Genomic DNA, 13,995 nt, shown 5'->3' on the forward strand with positions numbered 1-13,995 from the left:
AACATCGACTGTCTGGCTGGATGTTATCCTGCTTAATTCTCACCATTAGCATCGAGCCCTGAATGGTATCTTCCTCTCTGACAGGAGAACCACTGGGCAGACGGGTTGCGGACCGCGCCGCTCCTGGAAGAGGAGTCCTGCCCCGGTCCGGCCCCCGTGGCAGACCGCACCCCTGTGGTAGACCGCACTCCCCTCGAGCCTTGGACCCCCACCGCCAACCTCAAGGTGCTGCTCAGCGCTGCCAGCCCAGACATCAGGGAGCGGGAGCTAAGAAAGGTACCAGTCAAGGTCTGGCTTGAGGTCCGGTTCCGGGTCCCTACATATTAATTAGGTTATTACATTTAGTAATAGGGTATTACATTGTGTAATAGGTTATTACATTTAGTAAAAGGGTATTACATTGTGTAATAGGTTATTACATTTCGTAATAGCTTTCTACATTGTGCACAGCATTTAGTAATACATTATTTAACAATGTAATGTTATTATGTAATGTAATACATGATTACATGGTGTAATAGATCATTACATTTAATTTGGTTCTCCAGTGTGAAGCTGTGGAGGAAGAGGGGGATGAGGAGGAGGAGAGGAAGCCTAATAGGAAGCAGAAGAGTCTGGCTCTGCTCTGTCAGAGGTTCCTGGCCTTGTACCCGGACCACCCGGCCCCCCACCACCACATCCAGATCTCATTGGACCAGGTGGCCGCCAGGCTTGGTAAGATCCAAGTGTGGTGAGAGGGCGTGGTCAACCTATGTGGGGTTCCCAACCTGGAGAGAACGTCCAGTAACAACTGTTTGGATCCAAGTTCCACTGAGTCAGATCTAATAAATAAGAATATTGATCTGATTGGATCCAGCTGAGCTGGACGATCTGTGTTGGCCTGAGCAGTACGACCGCTGCTCCTCTGCATTGAGAGGAGTCAGTTGGTGGTTGTTCGGGCAAGTTCAAGTTCAAGTTCAAGTTCAAGAGATTATTTGTCACATACATACACATACGGTCATACATATATGCAGTGAAATGTCATGACACCCGGTGATTACGCACAATAAGCTCTATAAGCTCGAAAAATACGAAAAATACTCAAATGTGCGTAATCGACACGCAGTGCTCACGCAGGCGGTCAGTTGGTGGTTGTTCGGGCATCTGGTATGGACGCCCCCTGGTGGCCTCCCTTTCGAGGTGCACCTGGGAATAGCGACGGCAACTCTGGTGGAAGTTGCAGGTGAAAGGTAATGTGTCGTGGAATGCGATTTCCGATGTCCTCTGTAACGCCCCATCCCTCATCCCTCATCCATCGCAGCCGTGGAGCGCCGTCGCATCTATGACATCATCAACGTGCTGGAGTCCCTGAGGATCGTGGGTCGGGTCGCCAAGAACCGCTACACGTGGCACGGCCGCCGGGACCTGGACGCCCGGCTGGCCGAGCTGCAGCGCCGTGGCCGACGCCGGGGGCCTGGGGTGGCCTGCCACGAGGAGGAGGGTGGCGGGGTCCGCCATGAGCAGGAGGACAGGGAAGAAGCAAATCCAGCGACCGGTGAGGAGGCACCTTCCGGGCAGTCACTCTCTTCGATTGTTGCGATTGAAGCGATTGTTGTGGGAGTAAGCTGCTAACGGACTAATGACAGGCTAATAATCAAAGGAGTTAGCCAGCTAACCAGTTAACAGGCTAATGAGCTAACAGACTAACGTTTCCCGTTGTTGCGCAGCCTCCAACAGGAAGGAGAAGTCGCTCCGCATCCTGAGCCAGAGGTTCGTCACTCTGTTCCTGGTCTCCGAAGCGACGTGTGTCACACTGGACGCCGCTGCCAAGGAGCTGATCCAGGACAACATGGCTGCCGCCGCCAGCCACAGCAAGTACAAAAGTACGACAGTGTACTAAACACACACACACTATACTACACACTACACACCAGTGTCCCAACACGTCACACTTTCTATGATTCAATAATCCTACGAAGGCGCCGCTATCCTGTTTAACCACGTTACAACTGTGCTCATTATTCTTATTATGGCTGACTACAAGTGATGCAAGACTCTAAACGATTTGTCGTGAACAAATATTTCAAGTGAATCGGGAGGCTGGGGTCTCTCCGGTGAATCTTCGACCAACCAACTGGAAAGTAATGACTGAACTAAACTAAAGTCCATGGTATTTGTCATAATTCTTATTGAATGTAACAGAGTTACTCTTTGCCTCCAACAAAATAAATAGTAGTAGCAGAATGAAATGATTCCTGTGAGAGTTCCGTTCCCGACTCGGAGCCGACCTGACTCTTCCTCCTCTGGTTGATGCTTCAGGAGGTCCTCCCTCGCTCAGCGTGCGTCACACCGACCGAAGCCAAGGAACCCGGAGCGGGACAAACGGAACGACACTTTTTAGCCAGCGAGTCGTCAGGAAGCGCCTCCCAAACAGAGTGGAACCTTCCATCACTACTAATAGTTGTGACTTTCAGAGAGAAACGTGTTGTTCTGACGGAGCTCATCCATCACATGGATTAGTGCGACCTTGTAGGTTAGATCTTGCGAGTAGATTCCATCATTTATGTATTTTAGTGGTTTCTGGTTCTGTTTCTGGTTCTGGTTTTAAATTGAACCCCTGACTCTCTGCCGGCGTTGCAGCCAAGGTGCGGCGGCTCTACGACATCGCCAACGTGCTCTCGAGCCTAGGGCTGATCCGCAAGGTGCAGGTGAAGGAGGGGCTCGCCAGGAAGCCGGCCTTCCAGTGGCTGGGCCCGCTGAGCTTCCACCAAGGTACGTAGGCGAGCCAGGGACCCTGGTGGCCATCGGCGGTACTGCAGGTATCTGGATCTCACGTTTAAAAAATAATTTGTAGAAAAGAGAGAGAGAGAAATATATATATATATATATATAGATAGATAGATAGATAGATAGATAGATAGATAGATAGATAGATAGATAGATAGATAGATAGATAGATAGATAGATAGATAGATGGATAATTCAACAAATAAATATAAAATATAAATGTAATCTGTAAATATAATGTGTAATTTTACCACTGTAATTCCTCCTGGGACCCCTAGGGGGCGACATACCGCAGACAGACAGTGCCAGAAGAACCAGGAGGAACCAGACGCTGGATCAGCTGGAGTTAGGCTCCACACCGTGAGTGTGGAGGGTGTGGCGATGCTGGGTTTTGAGACTAACCTGGAACCTGTTTACTGTGGGCTGGAACCCTATTGTTTTTCCTCTGATTTTCAGGGGTCCAGCCCTTTGGAAGCCTAGAACTATCTGAAAATGCAACTTTTTCATAACACAAGAACACAAAGGTTTACAAAGACCTCGCGGTTGAAGTTTCATCCAAATCTATCCACATATGGAGCAGATATTAACCCAAATATTCAGTTGGTTTGGTTAACACACGTCTGGTTCTAAAATGAAGGAAATTATATTTACAGTAAGACACTTTATGACCATATCATATTATTTCCTATAAATTATATTTACAGGAAGACGCTTGATGATGTCATCTTATTATTGACTATAAATGTACAGGTTGTGATTGAGAATGTGCAGTTGAACTCGGTCACTCTGTAGTGTTTAGATGTTACCAAACTATGGATTTACGTGTTTATTTTTATAACTTCTTACCTGGTAGATGTCAGTAGAAATGTTAGATTGATATTTGTGACTCACCGCATACTTGAGGGTCATTCGGTGGCTTTCGAGTTTTTTTTCGCATCATTTGAAAGTGGAGAATCAGAGCTTCCAAACGAGGTGTCACTTGTGCAAATCAAGCAAATGTTTTTAAAGCTGTGACTTGTTAATGACAAGGGTGTAGCAAACTGTGATTCTGAGACAATCACCTCCAAAGTTTTACCCACACCAGCTTCATTCAGCTCCCACAATGCAACTGGGGTTGGAGGACCAACAAAGCCTCATGGCTACTTAACATACTGCTGAATGGGCAAATCACAAACAGCGTTGAACAGCTCAACAACACAACTCATTTTGCTTTTATTTATATTTATTTTTATTTATTTATTTTTTATTTATATTTATTATTTATACATGTTTTATAAAAGTGGAATTATTTTGGAGTTTAAAAGTACAGACAACACAACAAAATGTAGAGCCAATCAATCAATAATATGAGGTTAGGAAAATCTGAAATCGGGAAATCTGTCACCAACCTCAACGGACTTCATCGCGTCATCAACTTCTTCCGTTGTAACAACAGCGGGCGTATCGCTGTGGGAGAACTATCACCGCGGAAAAAGAAGTCCAGTACGCGCTGCTTACACTGACTTGGATCTATTGCACTGGTCAGATTAAGGTCCCAAATATGATTCAGATCTTCCTCCACCCGCTTCTCATAATCAATATCAACACAGGGAAATTAAAGTTTTCACAGACAAGTGAAACCAGATTCTTTGTACCCCCACCCAGATCCAGGGTGGGGGTACAAAATAGAAATAAAGGGAATAGACTTATGTATATGGGATAAGCATTTTATGTATATACAGATATGTGCATTAAAGTGGCATGTGAATAAAGTGAGGTAGTGGCTGTGGAGGCTCTTGCTCGACCGCAGCAGCTGGAACAGTCCGTTGTTGGGGTGATGAGGATCCTTCATGATCCTGCAGCTCTGCTACTACAGCTCCTGGTGTATAAGTCCTGCAGGAAGGGGAGGGTTGTTCCAGTGGTACGTTGGGCTGAAGGCAGCACCCTCTGCAGGGCCTGCCTGTCCTGAGCAGTACAGTTCCCAAATCAGGCAGTGATGTTGCCTGTCAGGATGCTCTCCTCCGCTCCACAGTAGAAGGACTTGAGTTTCCTCAGCTGCGTGAGGTGGTAAAGACGCTGCCTCGCCTTCCTCACAAGAGTGTCTGTTTGTAAAGTCCATGTTAAATCCTCTGTGATGTGAACTCCCAGGTACTTGAAGCTGCTCACCCTGTCAACAGAAATCCCATTAATCACCAAGGGCGTGTTCGTCCTCGGTTGTAATCCAAGCCTAAAGTCCACAATCAGCTCCTTAGTTTTGCTGACGTTCAGGTGGAGGCTGTTGTCCTGGCACCAGAGTGACAGGTCAGCCACCTCCTCACGGTAGGCTTTCTCATCGCCGTCGGTGATCAGGCCCACGACAACGGTGTCGTCAGCAAACTTGATGATGGTGTTGGAGCTGGACCTGGCCACACAGTCATGTGTGTACAGGGAGGACAGTAGGGGGCTGAGGACGCAGCCCTGGGGGGATCCTGCATTTAGAGTGAGGGAGCTGGACATGTGCTTCCCCACCCTAACCACCTGGGGCCGGGCTGAGAGGAAGTCCAGGATCCAGGCACACAGCGGAGTATTCAGTCCGAGTTCTTCATCTTTACAGCCAGTCTGGTGGGGATTATGAAATTGAAAGCTGAACTGTAGTCGATGAACAGCAATCTCACATAGGCCCCTTCCGGCCATCCAGGTGTGTGAGCGTGGTGTGCAGTACCTGGGAAACCATGTCAACTGTGGATCTGTTCTGCTGGTACACAAACTGCAACGGGTCCAAGGTGTGGGGGAGGAAGGCGCCGATATAATCCTTAATCAGCCTCTCGAAACACTTCATGACCACCAGGGTGAGGGCCATCAGATGGTAGTCATTCAGGCAGGCAGGAGAGGCACTCTTCGGGACAGGAACGATGGTGGACCTCTTGAAGCAGAACGGGACCACTCATTCAGCCAGGGAGGTGTTGAATATCGTAGTGAGCACCGGGGCTAGCTGGTTAGCACAGGTCTTCATTACTCGTCCAGATGCCACCTGGGCCCGCAGATTTCCTGGTGTTCACCCACAAGAGCACTCCTGACGTCATGCTCTGACACTGAGAGTGCGTGCTCATCCCCACCGTGCATTAAAGCAGTTCAGTTCGGCCTGGGAGGCGTCCGAACTTGTGGCTGGGGAGAAGCTGCATTTGTAATTTGTTATAGTCTGCAGCCGCTGCCACAAGTGTCTGGTGTCCTGTTGCTCCATCTGTAGCTCCACACTCTCTCTGTACGTCTGTTAAGCATAATATGTCAGTAGTAGTAGTACTAGTAGAAGAAGAAACAGTCTTTATTTGTCACGCAACAACACATGCTTGCACACACACACACACACATGCTTTGACGGTGGCCGGTGAAATGGATCCTCTGCATTTAACCATCCTGGCTTGTCCTTCCTCCGGGGGCACAGCCAGGAGCAGTGGGCAGCGTACGTGGACGCGCCCGGGGACCAGGTGATAAATGTCCATCGCTGGTCAGACCATGATGGGTGCATGTTTTTGAGGGGGGTCCTTACTGACGTGAGGTGGAGGAAACTCCATGTGAGCACGGGGAGAACATGCAAACTCCACACAGAAAGGCTCCTATTTGGGAGATAACCCACCGGAGCACGGTGCCAACAGCGCCCCAGGCGGGAATCGAACCCAGGACCTTCTTGCTGGAGGCAGCAGTGCAATGCACTGCGCCACACGTGCCATTCATTTTATAATAATAATAATAATTATTATTATTATAATTATTATTATTATTATTATTTTATGACTGTTTTAGGGTTTTGCTTAAATCAGTTGAAGGATTTTTCTTGCATTTTCCTGTGATGATTATATTCACAATCAATAAAATGATTGGGTCTCCATGGTTACAGGGCGTGGCCTCCCGCTGGCCCCACCCTGATGATGCTGCACGGGGGTCAAAGGTCACCACCTGGATGGAGAGGCCAAAAGAGGGCGAGGGGGGAGACGCTGGTGAGGGATTAAAAAGGACGTTACACTCAGCTTACATTTATATATATATCATATTATATTATATAATATATTATATTATGTTATGTTATATGATTATTACATTATATATATTAGATTAGATTATTTTATATAATATTTATATAATATTATGTTATATTTTATCATATTATTTTATTTATATTATATCATATATATTTATTATATTATATTATTTTATTTAATATATGATTATATATAGTGTATTATATAATATTATATAATATTATATAATTGTATTTAATACTATATGATATATTCTTTTGTATTCAACTATACATCCATGTTATTGTGTGTTTAAAAGGTTCCCTCACAGCGGTGTGACCCTTCATCCTCATCGAGAGGCCCCGCTGCTCAGGAAGGGGTGGAGCCTCTCTTCGGGCCCGTGCAGGACGGGGCCCCGCCGTCCCACTACCTCTACTTCCCCAACAGTGCAGGTACAGGAACTTCCTGTTTCTAGTCTCCCACTTCTTAGGCCTTCCTCAATCTGCGTTCTTGTCTGTACTTGTGTTCTTGTGTGTACTTGCGTTCTTGTCTGTACTTGTGTTCTTGTCTGTACTTGTGCTCTTGTGTGTACTTGCGTTCTTGTGTGTGCTTGTGTTCTTGTCTGTACTTGTGATCTTGTGTGTACTTGTGTTCTTGTGTGTGCTTGTGTTCTTGTCTGTACTTGTGAAACGTCATCAGTCGCAGCCCAAGTACTGTTCCAATTCAAAGTCCGTATCAAGCCAAGTCCAGTCCAAATGCCCGGATGTGGACTTGCTCCGCCCATTTTATGGAGGATGCATGGGTGGTGACTTGTGTGGACCTGGGACAGGCAAGTATCCCAGAATGTATTTGCAGAATGACCGTCCTGCGTCCTCCCATCCCCGGGAGTCTGTACTCCCGAGTCGAACTTGCCAAGTATGAACTACCAAGTCCGCAAGTCCGGACTTCGCGTACTTGGTGTTGAGAAACAACCTTTGAATTGGAACAGTACTTGGGCTGTGACTGATGACGTTTCACAAGTCCACAAGAACGCAAGTACAGACAAGAACGCAGATTGAGAAAGGGCTTCTGACTTCCCTTTTCCAACTCTCCTCCTTCCTGTTTCTAGTCTCTGATTTCCTTCCAGGTCCAAACAGTTCCTAATTTACTTCCAATACCTTATGGCTAATGTGCTAATGCTAACAAATACCTTTTCAAGTGTTATTCATTTGAATATAGTCACATCCCGTCCAATCCCTCTCTGACCACACCACCTGTCCAGGACTGGACTTCCTGCTCTCCACCGGTCTGTCGCTTCCTGTGGGCGGAGTTTCTGCCCTGGCGCTGCCCTACCTGCTGCTCCCCTCACCGTATTCATCCCCCGTCCCCACCCCTCACCTCCACCGTGCCGCCCCTTTCAGCTTCCTGTCCGCCACCCACTTCCTGCTGCGCCCGGCAGGGGTGCCGGAGGACGCCCCGTCGCGTGTTCCGTCCCCGTCACGATCCCTGGTGAGAGGCTGAAATGACGTTACCCAGCGTGCATTGTGTTCTGACTCTTCCCTAAAGTTAAGAAGTGGTAGTTCTGTTTATCCCTTTTAAAAACAGCGCCCCCTATTGGCTCAGCCTTCAGTCCATTGTGATGTCATCACTTAGGTTGTTTCTCAACACCAACTACGCGAAGTCCGGACTTGCGGACTTGGTAGTTCAGACTTGGCAAGTTCGACTCGGGAGTACAGACTCCCGGGGACGGGAGTATTCTGCAAATACATTCTGGGATACTTGTCTGTCCCAGGTCCACACAAGTCACCACCGATGCATCCTCCATAAAATGGGCGGAGCAAGTCCACATCCTGGCATTTGGACTGGACTTGACTTGATGCGTACTTTGAATTGGAACAGTACTTGGGCTGCGACTGATGACATTTCACAAGTACACAAGAACACAAGTACACATAAGAACACAAGTACACACAAGATCACAAGTACAGACAAGAACACAAGTACACACAAGAACACAAGTACACACAGGAACACAAGTACAGACAAGAACACAAGTACAGACAAGAACGCAGATTGGGAAAGGGCTTTAGACTCGTTTACACTCAGTTTTCAATCAGAAAGCAGCGTCTCGTTTGGCCCCGAATCCAATGTCCAATCAGATCCATTTCCTGTTCCAGACTCCTCTGACCCCACAGGCTGCAGTGCCTTGCTCTAAGGCCTTCTTCCAGACACCAGGACCCCTGGGAACCCTGGGAACGCAGGGAGGCGGAGTCCTGGACGGACCCCCAGCACAGAGGAGGCGAAGCTCCGCCCAGAGGAGGCTGGACGTCGGGCACGCCCCCTCCTGCTAGCTGCTAGCCAGACCACAGGCTCGTGGTTCTGTCTTCCTGTTTGTTTACATTCCACCTTCAGTGCTTCAACACTTTGACCTTTTTACTTTGAATCAGGGACAAGTCGCACTTTTTAAATATTTTTTTTTATATTTAAATGTTTTATTTTTTTTTAAGAAAGAATGTATAATTCGTTTATTTAGTTTTTAGTTTTGTTTTAAACAAAATAAATATATATTCAGCTTATGTTCCTTTTCATAAATTGTGTGATTATTAACAAAATGTCTGAAATGTTTGACGTGTTTTGAGACATTCGTTCTGAAATGCATGTGGAATGAGGTCTTTTTTAAACGGTTTTATAAATTAAATAAAGTTCTGTTTAAAATAAATTGAAAATGATGTGTTTTTCACCTGATTCAATATAACTGCGACACCGAGAGGTGAAACAATGAAAGCAGTGCATTCTGGGTAAAGCAGAAGTGCTTTCTGCAGATTAAAGTAAAACTGTTGAGATTAAAGACTTCTTATTTGAACCAGTTCAAACTCAACTAAATATTCTTCATGTTTATCCTCAAGGCGTATATGTTAATATTGAGTGTATATGGAATGTACTGTAGGTGGATTGGCAGGCCAGCAGGCCCTAAGGGGGCAGCCCCCCCAGCTGGCTATCTGGCAATGGGCTAACAACCTCCTCCAGAGAACCTCTCCTTGTTACGAAACCAATCAGAAATAGCCGGACTGACCCTTGGTATCGACCCTTGCACGCCCCTGACTCACGAACAATCAATCTCCGACATCCCTTCCGTGTTGCTACATGGAATGTGCAAACACTTCGACGCACAGGACAGGCTACTCTTCTGTCTCGTGAACTGTCTCGTTACAACATCTCCATCGTGGGACTCTGCGAATCATGCTGGCGCGATAGCAGTGAGAAGAAAGAGGGAGACCACAGCTACATCTCGAGCGGCTCAAATGACAACAGAGGGCTGTATGGTGTCGCCCTAGCAATACCATGCCATGTTAGGAAATCGCTCATAGGATGGACCCCAGTCAGCAAACGGCTGCTTACCGCCCTTTCCACCACCAACACGGCAAGTTAACAGTCATTGTTGCCTATGCACCAACAGAGGTCGCAGCAGCCAGGCAAAGAATGCTTTCTTTAAACAACTACATCTGGTCATCCAGCAGATACCCCCTCAGGACATCACTATTGTTCAACTGTATTCTGCTTCACGGGACTCGCAGACCAAAAACATCATTGGCCCAGAATCTCCAGGTCCCATCACCAACAACAACGGTGACCGCCTCCAGCATCTATGCAGTGCTGGGGCCCTATCTATTGTAGAGACGTGGTTCCCCAGGAAGAACATACACAAATGGACATGGTATAGCAATGATGGCAAAACCCGCAAGGCCTTAGATCACATCATCATCTCCAGTCGCTGGAAATCCAGTGTTACCAACTGCTGTGTGTATCGTGGAGCCCAGCTAGGCAACAGGGACCACCGATTATTGGTTGCCCAGTTGAGACTGAAGTTAAAGGCTGTTCCATCATCACGGGCACCACCTCGACTGAGATCCTCTCATCTCCAGGATCCAACCATCACCTCAGTGTTTACCCGCTCCATCTCCAACCAGTATAATGCCCTGGCCAAAGAAGAACTCACCAACTGGAACCTTTTTGTGTCCACAATTAACCAGGCAGCTGCTGACTCCATCTGACGCCCTCACCATACACCTAACACCAACAACGCTAGAAATCATAGAGCTCCGTAGAGCAGCACGTCTTAGGGGCGACATGACTGAATACCGTCGCCTAAATCTCATACGCAACACCGCGATACAAGAAGACAGGGAGAGATTCTGGCAAGGAGAACCAGAATGCCTGGAGTCTGCCGCCAAAAATAACAACTTCACCCAAGTGTATCGAACCCTGAAGCGAGTGAAATCAGACCCCCAACAGAAGGCAGTCCAGGTAAAGGACGCACAGGGTATCATACTGAACTCTGAGGATGAATGCATCAGCCGCTGGAAGGAGCACTTCAGTGACCTTCTGCATCACCCCGCACCCCAAACTGACCCCACTCTCACCATTTCATCTGAAAATGCCAGCGCAAATGACAACTGCAGCATAGACCCCGTCACCAAAGTAGAGGTCGTGCAAGCTCTGACCAAACTGAGAAATGACAGAGCCCCTGGTATCTGCAACATCACAGCTGAAATGATGTAATTGGGCGGTGACAACACCATTGACTGGCTCGCCGAAATCATCAATTATGTCTGGATAACTGAGCACCCCCCAGAAGACTGGACCAGGGGTATCATCCTCCCTTCTGGAAACACAAGGGTGATAAAATGGTCTGCAGCAACCACAGAGGCATCACACTCCTGTCTATCCCAGGCAAGATCTTCACCCGCATACTTCTCACCCGGGCCCTTCCGGCCATTAGAAGGGAGAGACGCCCCCAACAGGCGGGCTTCATGCCAAACCGCTCCACAACGGACCAGATCTCTGCCCTCCGCCTCATCATTGAGAAGGTACACGAGTGCCGCCAAAACAGACACCTCTACATTGCCTTTCTTGATCTTAAGGCAGCTTTTGACACTGTGGACCACTCCTCCCCCTGGAAGATCCTCACCATCCTTGGAGCTCCAAGAAAGATTACCTCTCTCTTCCAAAGCCTCTACAGCGATGCCAAAAGCTGTGTGCGTGTCAATGGCACAAACTCTACCTGGTTCCCAATCAACAGCGGAGTGAGGCAGGGATGCGTAGCTGCACCAGACCTTTTTAACTGCATCATCGACCACATGATGGAACGGATATGTGCACGTATTCCTGGGGTTAAACTATGCAGTTACACCCTCACAGATCTGGAATACGAGGACAACACCTCACTATTCTGCTCCACTCTTGACCAGTTAAAAGAAGCCTTGGAAACCTACCAAGAGGAAGCCAACAAACTGGGTCTGAAGGTCAGCTGGCCCAAAACAAAATTAATGCACATTGGAGGTGCCGCCCCCCCTCCGCTGCACATCAGTGCAGAGGAGGTTGAGTTTGTGACCTCCTTCACCTACCTGGGGTCCATCATCACCAACGATGGCAACATTTCACCAGAAATAAACCGGAGACGTACCCTGGCAGCCAGTGCCATGAAAACACTTTGGAAGCCGCTATGGAGACACCACTCCATATCAAGAGCGACGGAAGAGCTAAGGATTTATAACACCTCAGTCCTCTCCATCCTGCCCGGCGCAAGGGGGAGGGCCACCCCACTGCAGCCAACCAGCCCACTCAACCGCCCCCAGGCCAACCACACCCCCACACCAACCCGCCAGCGACCAGCCACCCCAGGAAACTCCAGTGAAAATTACGGGGTTGGAGGTGCGAGTCCTTCTGGCAAGTCGAACCCGAATCACTCACACCCCTCCTGCCCCGCAGACCGTGGAGTGTTGTTCGGAGTAGGATTGGTGTGCCACTGTATGTGTTCTAAACTAATATGAGTGGGATTAAAATTTCGGGATGGACGAGAAGCACGCTTGGGCAGGAGCATGACAGGCAAGATGGCAGCTGCCCGACGTATCCCCACCCACATAGCTTGCACTCCACCCATCCCGCAAGCCCTTGTTCTATTGTGTGGTGTATGTGCTGAGTATGAGTATTGGCACTGGGAGAGATAGGCGAATCGCGACCAGATCGTTCCAGGGGCACAGCAGGCCAGGGACCAACCACACGGACCCCCTCCCCCGGGACCCGACCGTGTCCTACCATGCCCACCTCCTGTACTTGGTGGCAGCCAACCTACATCAATAAGCCACGGTCGCAGAGCGGTCCGCCATGTGCCTCCGCCATCTCTGGCAGCTTGGTGCCCCCCTCAGTCCCCTGGTCAGTCCCCAGCCGCCGAGCATGCGGACCACAGAACAGAGGGCAGCAGACGGCACCCCCACCCACAGCCCGACCCCCCCAGCGACGATCGTCCCGTGCACCAAGAGCACCACAGGACAGGTACCCCGGCATGACGACAGGAGACCCCCACCGAAGGAGGCGAAATGGTGAGCCAAAAACATCCCTCTTAAAAAGTGTGGATCCATCGGTAATTGGGTTAAAATTCACTCCGGCAAGTGCTGCGTGATGGTCATCAAAGAGAAACTCAGTTTTGGAAAAGCAAAGGTAATGCAACACAAATACAAACTGGTATCATGTGTTGAGCCACAAAGTACAAGTCAGAGGCCACCTCCAATTAGATCTTGTGTATTTGAGATATTAAATGTATTTCCATGGCACTTCCTGCCTCCACACATCAGTTGAAGTCACCTCCATATGGTTTTGAATAATAACGGATTTATATGTTTCAAGCTCTCATTTAAACGGTCGCTGAGTCAGCGTTCTATATGGAAACATCTTCCACGGACAACGTTATGTCATCGGCATCGTCCAGCACTGGTTGTCAGGGGTTAACCACACCCCCATTTTAGGTTTAAGAGAGATTGAGGGGAAAAGCAGGAAGTGAAAGTGGCTGGAAGTGGCCTTTACATGACTTGATGTGGTCTGGATTAAGGGAAACTAATATGAACTTGTTTCTATTTCTGTTGCTTCCTAGGCAGCGTGTAAGAAAAATGGCGGTGCCCTTGCATCATTGAACTTCAACCCACAACTCAAGACTGCGTTCTGTTTGGTCAAGAAGTACTTCGGCAACGATGAACGGTTCTGGGTGGGGGCAGCAATAAAGTGAGTGGATTGTCTCTTCTACAACATTATGCACTGTTTACATGTGGAGCATCCAGGCAGATTGTTACTGTGCTTGAGAAGAAAAAGAAGGAACGGACTGAGTGTGGACTGTGAAGGAATGATGTTGAGGCACTAATATTCTGTCTGATAGCAATAATTTTGTTACTGAAGAATGTAACAAACTCCTCACATTATTCAGTGGAGAGCATCCCAGACGGGG

The 13,995-nt window shown here is 48.2% G+C and overlaps 1 protein-coding gene across 1 annotated transcript in view; it reads left to right on the forward strand.

The window, feature by feature from the left end:
- e2f7 (E2F transcription factor 7) overlaps window positions 1–9,070 on the forward strand; it is a gene marked incomplete at both ends in the record, with an annotated part of 17,561 nt that extends 8,491 nt beyond the window's left edge. Inside the window, 9 exons of the mRNA XM_080022311.1 lie at window positions 85–276; window positions 549–714; window positions 1,301–1,534; window positions 1,707–1,862; window positions 2,620–2,751; window positions 3,045–3,126; window positions 7,098–7,192; window positions 8,002–8,228; window positions 8,915–9,070. Of these exons, the coding sequence (XP_079878437.1) occupies window positions 85–276; window positions 549–714; window positions 1,301–1,534; window positions 1,707–1,862; window positions 2,620–2,751; window positions 3,045–3,126; window positions 7,098–7,192; window positions 8,002–8,228; window positions 8,915–9,070 (1,440 nt within the window). The remainder of the gene's footprint in view (window positions 1–84; window positions 277–548; window positions 715–1,300; window positions 1,535–1,706; window positions 1,863–2,619; window positions 2,752–3,044; window positions 3,127–7,097; window positions 7,193–8,001; window positions 8,229–8,914) is intronic.
- Between the last annotated feature and the right edge of the window lie 4,925 nt (window positions 9,071–13,995).

The sequence above is a fragment of the Zeus faber genome (genome assembly GCF_960531495.2).
Source record: "Zeus faber genome assembly, chromosome: 21".
In the NCBI taxonomy this organism is placed as follows: domain Eukaryota; kingdom Metazoa; phylum Chordata; class Actinopteri; order Zeiformes; family Zeidae; genus Zeus; species Zeus faber.